General features: G+C 37.9%; 1 protein-coding gene across 1 annotated transcript; it reads right to left on the reverse strand.

Annotated features, from left to right (window-relative positions):
• Window positions 1–10481: 10481 nt before the first annotated feature.
• On the reverse strand, window positions 10482–11420 carry LOC110311260 (olfactory receptor 2L5-like). The gene has a single exon (XM_021184523.1). It carries the CDS (start codon window positions 11418–11420, stop codon window positions 10482–10484), a length of 939 nt encoding a protein of 312 aa, XP_021040182.1.
• Window positions 11421–12692: the final 1272 nt, after the last annotated feature.

Raw genomic sequence — 12692 nt, forward strand, 5'->3', positions numbered from 1 at the left:
GTTGCTCAGCTCATGGCTGGCCAAGTAACACCAAGTGCTGCTCTGAAACCATGGCCTTGGGCAGAGAGGAGCTAATGTAGCATCAAATATGTGATGGAGAGGTGAAAAAGATAGAAAAATGGAGTAGTGGATGTGCAAGGGAAAGAGGCAGAAATGGAGACAGGATGGGGGTGATAGAGAGAATTGGCAAGAAGGCTAAGGTCAACATGTAGTCATTTTGAAGCAGTGTTGGTGAGATGGTGTACAACATAAGGAATTTGCCTAGAACATATGCAAATGCAAACACAACCCCAAAATATGCTGCTGGGCTCTGGGATACCCCTGGTTCTAGGCAACCACCAATAAGAAATAAGAAAGGTTTCACTCCCTGGATTTAATGTTCTTGAAGGAACACTGTGTTGCATGGTATCAGAGGCTATGTTGGTGTCAGTTGTCCATGCTGCCATCATAGACTATGATGAAGCTTGAAGTGCATGTGGATATATGCAATCTGGACCACTTTTAATTCCTCAGTAGTGAACTTGAGCTTTGCTGCTTTAGGCAGCCATGCCTATGTGAGTGGCATGTGTAACCATGTGAGACCATATTGACTCATGTGGTCCATGCAGCCACTGAATGCCATGAGTGGATCAGTGGTCCTGATATGACCAGAGGCTGAGTTGATTGTGCAGCCATATTACTTCTGAAACCTGTGTGAATACTGTGGTTAGGGTTGCCACTTGAAGCCATATTACTGTCCACAGGCACAGGACAGGTAGCCCATCCCTAAGCAAAATAGCTGGCCTACCCTTAACTGGCCTACAGCACTGCAGAGCAGTGCATGTGTGTAGGAGAGCTGGTTCTGCCCCTCTCTGTCCACTGCCTGGCTCTCCTCAGCTAATGGATTCTGGGGCAGAAACAAGAGTAGAAAGATTCATCCTCCCTTGGGAAACTGGCCACTGGGAATTTGACCATGCTCCAATGAATATATAGACCACACAAAATGTACATTTTTTCCTTTTATTCTTTTACAGGGGTATAAGGGGAAGGCCATAGGGGTGGGAATCATACATGGGAAGCCTGTGAAGTGAGCATAATTCTGACACATGATGTAAGATACCCAAATAACCAATAAAAAGGCATAAGTAAATAAAGAACTTTAGTTTCAATAAAAATTAAATAAATGAATCAATGTATTTCTATACAGTTAGCAATTATAAAATTTTCAATATGTTTTATTTGTCCATACTGGTAGACCTATCTTTACATTCTTTTATTGGGATATAATATTAGCTAGAATTGTACAAAAAATGGCTATATATAAAAATCTTGTATGGAGAGATTTTATGTAATTACATGTGAACAAAAAGATACATTATGGATCTTCTGCTGGAAACCAGTGGAGACTGCTAAGGGCTCCAGAGTACTCTCCATTCTGTAGGACCTCAGGATCACCTCGGGATCACGGGTGAGTGGAATGCAGCATCAGCTCCAAAGAATTGCAGAGGGTCTTGTGCCAGCAGGAACAGGGACAAAGGAACCCATCCAACCAGAGGCTGGGATCTGTTCAGGTCGGGGCCAGACCCTCCATCTTCTGCGTGAACCTAACTGAGGGCATCTATGGCCCCAGAGGACTCTCCACACTGCAGTACCCCTAGCACACCCAGGACCTCGTGATCACCTGAAAGCACGTGGGTGACAGAAGCAACAAAGCTTCTGGAACAGGGTCCTGTCTGGCCTTCATCCTCAACCAGGAGGCAGAGCTGAGACCCAGACCCCTGGGCACCTTCCTTGCCAGAGGAGAGTTGGCCTACAGGGAGGGCTCTGACTCCAGGACTCAGGAAGTGGATCAGAGCTCCAGACTTCTGGACACCTTCCCTGGAAGAGGAGAGCTTATCTGCAGAGAGTGTTCTGACCACAGAAACTCAGGTGAGAGTTGGACTCCCAGGAGTGCTGACAGAGGCTAACAGAATCACAGGAGGATCAAGCTCTAGCCAGAGACAGCTTAAACATTAACACCAGAGATTACCAGTTGGTGAAAGGCAAATGTAAGAATCTTACTAACAGAAACCAAGAACATTGGGCATCATCAGAACCCAGTACGCCCACCACAGTGAGTCCTGGATACCCCAACACACCTGAAAAGCAAGACTCGGATTTAAGATCATATCTCATGATGGTGGTAGAAGATTTTACCTACGGCATTAATAACTCACTTAAAGAAATACATGAAAACATTGCTAAACAGGTAGAAGCCCTTAAAGAGGAAGCACAAAAATCCCTCAAGGAATTATATGAGAATACTGCTAAACAGGTAGAAGTCCTTAAAGAACTACAGGTAAACACTGCTAAACAGGTAGAAGTCCTTAAAGAAGGAACACAAAAATCCCTTAAAGAATTACAGGAAAACACAACCAAACAGGGGATGGATTGAACAAAACCATCCAAGATCTAAAAATGTAAGTAGAAATAATGAAGAACACCCAAATGGAGACAACTCTGGAAATAGAAACCCTAGGAAAGAAATCAGGAACCATAGATATGAGCATCAGCAACAGAATACAAGAGATGGAAGAGAGAATCTCAGGTGCAAAAGATTCCATAGGGAACATGGACACAACAACAAAAGAAAATGCAAAATGCAAAAAGATCCTAACTCAAAGCATCCAGGAAATCCAGTACATAATGAGAAGACCAAACCTATGGATAACAGGAGTAGATGAGAATGAAGATTTTCAACTTAAAGGGCCAGCAAATATCTTTTAAAATTATAGAAGAAAACTTTCCTAACCTAAAGAAAGAGATGCCCCTGAACATAAAAGAAACCTACAGAACTCCAAATAGACTGGACCAGAAAAGAAATTCCTCCTGACACATAATACTCAAAACACGAAATGCGCTAAAAAAGAAGGAATATTAAAAGCAGTAAGAGAAAAAGATCAAATAACATATAAAGTCAGAGCTATTAGAATTACACCAGACTTCTCACCAGAGACTATGAAAGCCAGAAGATCCTAGGCAGATGTTATAAAGACCCTAAGAGAACACAAATGCCAGCCCAGGTTACTATACCCAACAAAATTCAATTACCATAGATGGAGAAATCAAAGTATTCCATGACAAAACAAAATTCACACAATATCTTTCCAGGAATCCAGCCCTTCAAAGGATAATAAAGGAAAAACACCAACACAAGGATGGAAACTACACCCTAGAGAAAGCAAGAACATAATCCTTCAAGAAAACTAAAAGAAGATAGCCACAAGAACAGAATTCCAATTCCAACAACAAAAATAACAGGAAGCAACAATTACTTTTCCTTAATATCTCTTAATAACAATGGACTCAATTCCCCAATAAAAACACATAGGCTAAAAGGCTGGCTATGTAAACATGACCCAACTTTTTGCTGCATAAAGGAATCACACCTCAGGGACAAAGAAGGACACTACCTCAGAGTGAAAGGCTGGAAAACAATTTTCCAAGCAAATGATCCCAAGAAACAAGCTGGAGTACTAATACTAATAGTGAATAAAACCAACATTCAACCTACACTTATCAAAAAAGACAAGGAGGGGCACTTCATACTCATCAAAGGTACAATCTACCAAGATGAACTCCAAATACTGAACATCATGCTCCAAATGCAAGGGCATCCACATTCATTAAAGAAACTTTAGTAAAGCTCAAAGCACACGTTGCACCACACACAATAATAGTGGAAGACTTCAACACCCCACTATATCAATGGACAGATTCTGGAAACAAAAACTAAACAGAGACAGTGAAACTAACAGAAGTTAGGTAACAAATGGATTTAACAGATATCTACAGAACATTTTATCCTAAAACAAAAGGATATACCTTCTTCTCAGCACCTCATGGTACCTCATCCAAAATTGACCATATAATTGGTCACAAAACAGGCCCAAATTGATACAAAAATATTGAAATTTTCCCATGCATCCTATCAGATCACCATGGACTAAGAATGATCTTTAATAACAGCATAAATAATAGAAAGCCAACATTCACGTGGAAACAAAACAACACTCTCCTCAATGATACCTTTGTCAAGGAAGAAATAAAGAAAGAAATTAAAGACTTTGTAGAGTTTAATGAAAATGAAGCTACAACATACCCAAAGTTATGGGACACAATAAAAGCAGTCCTAAGAGAAAAACTCATAGCCCTGAGTGCCCCCCAAAAGAAACTAGAGTGAGCATACACTAGCAGTCTGATGGCACACCTAGAAGCTCTAGAACAAAAGGAAGCAAATTCACACAAGAGGAGTAGATGGCAGGAAATAATCAATTTCAGGGCTGAAATCAACCAAGTGGAAACAAAAAGAACTATTCAAAGAATCAACCAAAACAGGAGCTGGTTCTTTGAGAAAATCAACAAGATAGATAAACCCTTAGCCAGACTAACTAGAGGGCACAGGGACAGTATCCCAATTAACAAAATCAGAAATGAAAAAGAAGACATAACAACAGATCCTGAGGAAATCCAAAACATCATCAGATCCTACTAAAAAAGGCTATACTCAACAAAACTGGAAAACCTGGATGAAATGGATAAATTCCTAAACAGATACCAGGTACCAAAGTTAAATCAGGATCAGATTGACAATCTTAATAATCTCATTTCCCCTAAAAAAAAAAAAAAAAAAAAAAAATAGAAGCAGTCTTTAATAGTCTCCCAACCAAAAAAAAAAAAAAAAAAAAATCCCAGGACCAGAATGGTTTTGTGCAGAGTTCTATCAGACCTTCAAAGAAGACCTAATTTCAACTCTCCTCAAACTATTCCACAAAATAGAAACAGAAGGTATTCTACCCAATTCATTCTATGAAGCCACAATTACTCTGATACCTAAACCACACAAAGATCCAACCAAGAAAGAGAACTTCAGACCAATTTCCCTTATAAATATTGATGCAAAAAATACTCAATAAAATCTTTGCAAACCGAACCCAAGAACACATCAAAATGACCAAGTAGGCTTCATCCCAGGGATGCATGGATGGTTTAATATATGGAAATCCATCAACGTAATCCACTATATAAAGAAACTCAAAGACAAAAAACACATGATGATCTCATTAGATGTTGAGAAAGCATTTGTCAAAATCCAACACCCTTTCATGATAAAAGTTATGGAAAGATCAGGAATTCAAGGCCCCATATCTAAACATAATAAAAGCAATCTACAGCAAATCAGTAGCCAACATCAAAGTGAAAGGAGAGAAGCTGGAAGCAATCCCACTAAAATCAGGCACTAGATCAAGTAAGCTATCTAAGGAGTCCATTAAACTCTAAGGACATAAAAACAGTTATAAAAAGTCTCCCATCCCTGCCAAAAGAGCACAGAGACAGATAGGTTTAATTCTGCTAGACATTTAATGAAGAGCTAAAATCAAAAGGCCTCAAACTATTTTACAAAATAGAAAGAGAAGGAACACTAACTTATTCATTTTTTGAGACTACAGTTATACTAATATCTAGACTCACACAAAGACTCAATAAAGAAAATGAACTTCAGACCAATTTTGCTTATGAACATTGAAACAAAAATATTCAATAAAATTGTGCAAAGTGAACCCAAGAACCCATCAAAACATCACAATGATCAAATAGACTTCATTGCAGGATTCAGGGATTGTTTGATATATGAAAATATAACACCATATTCGACTACTTAAAAAAATCTAAAGACAAAATCTCATGATCTTCTCATTAAATGCTAGAGGCAAATCTTTTGACAAAATCTAATACCCTTTCATGTTAAAAGTCTTGAAAAAAAATCACAGACTCAGGGCACATGCCTGAATATAATAAAAGCAATCAATATACAGCAAACCAATAGCTAATAAATAGAGAGAAACTTCAAGCAATTCCACTAAAATCCACTGATCCAAGACAAAACTGCCCACTCTTTCCCTTTCTATTCAATAAAATACTTGGAGTTCTAGCTAAAGCAATAAGACAAAAGAAGAGGAGATCAAGGCTATAAAAATTGGAAAGGAAGATGTCAAAGTATCATTATTTGAGGATAATATGATAATATATATGAGACCCCAAAAATTCTACAAGAGAACTTTTACAACTGACAAACAACTTAAATAAAGTGGCTTGATATAAAATCAACTCAAATGATAAAATAGACAGAGAACAAAATTAGGGAAACAACACCCTCATAATAGCCACAAATAATATAGCATATCTTGGTGTAACTCTAACTAAGCAAGTAAAAGTTTTGTATGACAAGAACTTCAAGTCTCTGAAGACAGAAATTGAAGAATATATCAGAAGATGAAAAGATCTCCCATGATCATGGATCAGTAGGATTAACATATAAAAATGTCCATCTTACCAAAAGCAATCTATGGATTGAATGCAATCCTCATCAAAATTCCAACACAATTGTTTACAGACCTTGAAAGAGCAATTCATATTTCTCAACTTCATGTAGAAAAACAAAAGATCCAAGATAGCCAAAACAATCCAGAACAATAAAATAATGATGATGATAGGAACCACTATCCAAGACCTCAAGCTATGCTATAGACAAATAGTAATAAAAACTGTATACTAATACAGACACAGAGAGCTTGATCCATGGAATATAATCAAAGTCCCACAAACAAACCCAGACATATATGAACACTTGACTCTCAACAAAGAAGCCAAATATCATATAGTTAAAAAATGATCTTCAGTAAACTATACTTGTCTATCTGGATGTCTACCTGTAGAAGAAAGCAAATAGAGCTATATTTATCACCTTGCACAAGATTCAAATTCAAGTGTATCAAGGACCTCAATGTAAAACCAGATACACTAAACCTAATAGAACAGAAAGGAAAGAGCCTTGAATGCATTGGTAAAGGAGATAATTTTCTGACCAGAAAACCCATGGCTCAGGCTCTAAGATCAGCATTTGATAAATGAGACCTCATGAAATTAAAAACACAAAGGACACTGTCAATAGGACAAATGGCAGCCTACAGATTGGAAAAATATCTTCATTAAACCAACATGCAATAGAGGGCTAATATACAAAAATATATAAAGGACTCAAGAAGTTAGACTCCAAAAACCAAACAATCCAATTTAAAAATGGGGTACAAAGCTAAACAGAACTCCCAACAGAGGAATCTCAAATGGCTGAGAAGCACTTACAGAAATGTTCAACATCCTTAGTCATCAGGGAAATGCAAATGCAAATGACCCTGAGATTCTACCTTATACCAATCAGAATGGCTAAAAGGAAAAAAAAATCAAGGGACAGCACCTACTGGTGGGGATGAAGAGAAAGGGGAAACCTCCTGAGAACTGTAAACTTGTACAATTGCTCTGGAAATTATTCTGGCAGTTTCTCAGAAATTTTGAAATAGTTCTACTTGAAGACCTTGAAATCCTGCACATATACTCCAAAGATGTTCTGCCATACCCCAAGGATATATGTACCACATTCATAGCAACTATATTTGTAGTAGCCAGAAACTAGGAACAACCTATATTTACCTCAATAAAATTATGGATACAGAAAATGTTTATTTTCACAATGGAATACTATACAGCTATTTAGAAACTAGGACATCATGAAATTTGCATGCAAATGAGTAGAACTAGAAAATATCATCCTGAGTGAGGTAGTCCAGACCTAAAAAGACATGCATGGTATGTGTTCACTGATAAGTAGATATTAACCATAAAGTACAGAAAACCAATGATATATCCCACAGATACAAAGAAGTTAAAAAAGAAGGAAGGCCCAACAATGGATGCTTGAATCTCACTTAGAAGGGGGAATAAATTAGTCATTGGAGTTAGAGGGAGGAAGAGAACTCTGGGGTGGAAGGTACAGGGAGAGGAATGAGTAGGAACTATCAGGTGCTGGAGAGAAGGGAGAGAAGCCCAGAGTGTCAGGAAAATGAATGGTAATCTGCAGCTGCCAGTGGTGTAGAGAAGGGGAAATCTCTAGAAAGTTCCAGAGGCATGGAATAGGGGAGGCTCCCAGGATTCAATGCAGGCAACCTTAAACAAAATGCCTAACAGTAAGGACATGGAACCTGAAGAGGCCACCTCCTATAGTCAGACAGAACCCCCAGTGGTAGGATAAGGACACCAACCTACCCACAAAACTTTGACTCAAAATTTGACCTGCCTAAAAATAGTGCAAGGGTGGAGCAGAGACTAAAGGAAAGGCCAATCAGTAACTGATCCAACTCAAAACCCATCCCATGGGCAAGCACCAATTCCTTACATTATTAATGATACTCTTTTATGCTTGGAAACAGGAGGCTAGCATAACTGTCATCTGAGAGTCTTTACCCAGCAGTAGACTGAAACAGATGCAGATACCCACAGCCAAACATTAGACAGAGTTTGGGGATTCTTATGGAAGAGTTTGGGGAAGGATTGAGGGCCCTGATGTAGATAGAAAATACATAGAAGACCATCAGAGTCAACAAACCTGGCCCTCTGTGTTCTCTCAGAATCTGAGCCACCAGCCAAAGAAGCATAAAGAGGCTGACAGAGGTCCCTCCATACACATATGTAGAAGACAGGCAGCTAAGTGTTCCTGGATGCCCTGTCTGCCCTTTGTGGGAGAAAATGTGCCCAATCTATCAGATACTTAATGTGCCAGGGTACTGTAATATCCAGGGGAGACCCACCCTCTCAGAGAAGAATCAGAAAAGGTGGAGGAGTGAGATGGACAGGCCAAGAGGGGAAGAGTGCTTGAGATGTAAATAAACTAAATAATTTAGATAAGTAAATAAATATTAACAGTTAAATAGATGCTCAAATTGAATTTCACTGTTATTCCCTAATCCCTAAGTGCCATATTCTACAACTTGCAGATTTTCCAAAGTATGGGTGCCTAAATCACATATACAGAGGAAATAGAAAATAGGAGCTTTTTAGGATGAAGAAAGGAGGTAAATGCAGAAATAAGCAAGTGGATAGAATAATAGTAAAGATCCTGAAAAGCCACAAGGAATCATACAATTAACTACTTACCTAACAAAACAAAAATTTATAATACATGTTTTCTCATGTATATACATACAAACATAGTTTTAATGAACTCTTATCTAGGCAGATGGTAATTCCTCTATGTTCCAAAGACAACCTAACAAAAACCCTAATATCAGATATAAGAAGCCTTTTTTCAGTTGTTGGCCAGGGATGTCCAAAAGATTTCCAAAACCTACAGACTTGCCGTTGCCCTTGGTTACTCATCCCCACAGACATGGTAATACCTATTGCTGAAGATACAATGTACTTCAGAAACAGGACTCAGGGACTCTTGAGGTTGAACTAATCTGAATACACCCTAGTTGAGGACTACCTTTCATGGTACCATAAAGCACTATGAAAGCTTTCAAAGGAAGGAGGGAGCCAACAGTCCTTCTTAGCTATGATGCCTATGAACAACATCAATGACCCACATGACATTATAATTCTAAGTGTGTAGAAGTAGCATGCATTTCTTGCTGGTAAACAATAGCTCTCTTATTTGACTTAAGACCTACTCAACAAAAGAGAAGCCATGCCTGATACTAGAAACCTAGATAACTAGTCAGTGGTAGTGAAATCATGGTCATTGGAGGAGAATCTACAACCATTACCTTATTAAACCAGCACAATCTCTAACAACAATCTATAAACATTTGTCCTTATGTCCACAAATATGTATAGTCTTCACTGTCATCAAGGAAATTCCTCTTTGCAATTGATGGAGAGTACTACAGAAAATCACAACCAATCAAAATGAAGAGTTGTGAAGCCTAGTTCAAATGCACATAGCTATAAAACACCCCCACACCTAAGGTTAGGGAACACTAAAGAAGAGGGGATGGAAGGATTATAAGACCCAGAGGGTCAGGGACTTTTGATTTGATGTTTTGTCTATTAGTACCATCAGAAACTACACCAATAAAGTTTCACTGATAAGACTGCCCAAACATGAACTGAGAAAGAACATGAATGGACATGCAAATGGACAAATAAAAGACTACTTCAACCCTACATAGAAATCTTTAGGCAACTGAAGAAAGCAAATCTGGGAAAGGTGGCCTTCCCTCAACAAAGAGCACAGCCACTTGTTTGTCTATTGCCAAATTATAAGACCATACATGCAAATAAAATTATATCGACAAAACAGGTTATGGGCATACATGTCTATGCCTGCAAAAACAATTACTGAAAATAGGCCATGAATTTCGAGGAAAGAGGGAAGAGATATACAGGGTGGTTGGAGGGAGAAAGGTAAGGGAAAAATGTAATTATATTATAATCTCAAGAATAAAATTAGTGAGAGACAAAGAAAAAAGAATGACATTTTTCTCCCTAATTTTTACTTAAGAGATCGATCCGAATACTTAACCTTTATTATCCTAATATCTTTTGGGATGTTTGAGTTGTTATTAACTGGAGAACACTAATGCTGTATATACTTGTGCATAAATTCTGGATTCACGGACGCAACTTGTCTATATTTTTGCAAAGCAAATTCTGTGAGTCATCCTTCTCAGGGCCCCAATCACTTCTTTGTTTCTCAGGCTATAGATGATAGGGTTTAGCATTGGGGTGAGAACTGTGTAGAAGACTGCAAGAATCTTGTCCTCTTCTGGGGATCGAAGGGATCTTGGGCGTAGATAGGTGTAAGCAAATGGTGCATAGTAGAAAGTTACTACAGTGAGGTGAGTGCTACAGGTAGAATAGGCCTTCTTCTTCCCTGCCCTAGAATGCATGCGGTAGATAGCAAGGAAAACACGACCATAGGAACACACTATTCCAATGAATGGAAACACAAGAAAGAGGATTGTACTCACAAACACTGTATATTCATAGACCCATGTGTCTGTGCAAGCCAGAGTCAACATGGCAGGGACATCACAGAAGAAATGGTTGATGGCTCTGGATCTGCAGTAAGGAATTTGGAGTGCATATCCAGTATGAGCACAGGAATTAATGGAGCCCAGAATCCAAGCTCCTGTTATCATTATCACACAGACTCTTTTATTCATATGTGTGGCATAGTGGAGAGGAAAACAAATAGCCACATAACGGTCATAGGCCATAGATGCCAACAAAAGGGTTTCTGCACCCCCAAAAGTCAAGAAGAGGAAAATCTGAAATCCACACCCAATGAAGGAGATGTATTTATTACCTAACATAAAGTCGGATACCATTTTAGGGACAATGGTAGAGATGTAATTTAAGTCAATAAGAGAAAGCTGACTAAGTAAAAAATACATGGGTGTGTGGAGATGCGAATCCAGGAGGATGAGGAGGATCATGGACAGGTTACCAATCCAAGCTGTCAGAAAGATGAGAACAATGAGAATGAAGAGGAACAGACCTATTTTTGATGGTGGGAACAATCCCAATAAAATGAAACCTGTAAATGTTTGATTATAACTATCCATTAGGTGTTCATTTACATTTTCTTAGAAACATGTGCAACAGTAAGTTACATTAAACACAATAAAATAATTCAATTCATGATTTTCAACAAACTGAGAATGATCATAACTGCTAAACAAAAAATACCCAGTGTACTTTGACTCATCTTCTGTCTCATATATAAGTCGGGAGAACCAATGTATATGCACAAAATAGCTTAATGAAACTTGAGTACCTATGCAAATATTTCCATAATGGCCTTATAAAAATTTATATTTTATTCCTAAAAATATGAGATATTATGAACATGTGACTTCATACTGCATGTTTGGAACCAATTTAAATATCTAAAACACAGACCCATAATTTAATAATTTTTTTCCAATCATGATGACTCTTTCTGTCATACTCTGGCCCTAAGATACACACAAAGATGGAACAGTTAATAATATCATTCAAATTTCTTTTTCTTTCTGATACATACGCTTCACATTAATAAAAAAGATCTTATAAAACACAAGTGTTATTTCTTTAAAAGTCTATAAATAATACTTATGGACAATTTTCAACCACACAAGGTCATTTTCTTGTCCTTCTTCATGCACATTTGGAACACTCTAACTAGATCCTGTCTGTGGACATCCACACAACATATTCATCCCACAAATGGAACAAGTGTGTGTCAACTCCTTCTTGGAACCTCACAAGGCACTTCCCTTTTTTTCTTCACTCCTTAATGTTTTTTTTTTTTTTTTTTTTATCTAGAACATAAGGTAGAAATCTAAGCAGATATATTTATTACTTTTTCATCTTAGAATTAACTGAAATAATAAGGAAGTGACTGTTGTAGATTTAAAATTACATAATATGAAGCAGAGGAATTACTATAACAGAGGACTCAGGACCTTTCAGAGTTTGTTTCAGGCTTGTTAATGTACTACATTCAGGTGCTAAATTTTGGGAGGGAAAAGAAATCCTGAGTCTTCAGAACGATCATGAACATGGTTCTCTCCCCTCCGGAGAGATTGCTGTCAGCAGAAGGCTTAGCGTACTGGGCCCAGACAATGTGAGACATGCTTCTCTGTGCTAGAGCCAAAGAATACCAGCCTGGGAATCTGCAGTCTGAAGAGGAAGATATAGCACTTAGGAATATACAAACACATATACATATAAACACACAAACCTATCCATAAAGTAAGTAAGAAATGATTGGGAAAATGTAGGTATTATCAGAAAAAATGGCATCTTTAGGAGAGCTATTAAGTCTATAATACAGATATCAATTCTTTTAAGAA

Source organism: Mus caroli, unplaced genomic scaffold, assembly GCF_978045245.1.
Source record: "Mus caroli unplaced genomic scaffold, Mus_caroli_1 scaffold_17, whole genome shotgun sequence".
Taxonomy (NCBI): Eukaryota; Metazoa; Chordata; class Mammalia; order Rodentia; family Muridae; genus Mus; species Mus caroli.

Excerpts from the sequence above, each read along its gene's own strand:
- LOC110311260 (XM_021184523.1), bottom strand. The coding sequence starts at position 11,420 with ATGGATAGTTATAATCAAACATTTACAGGTTTCATTTTATTGGGATTG.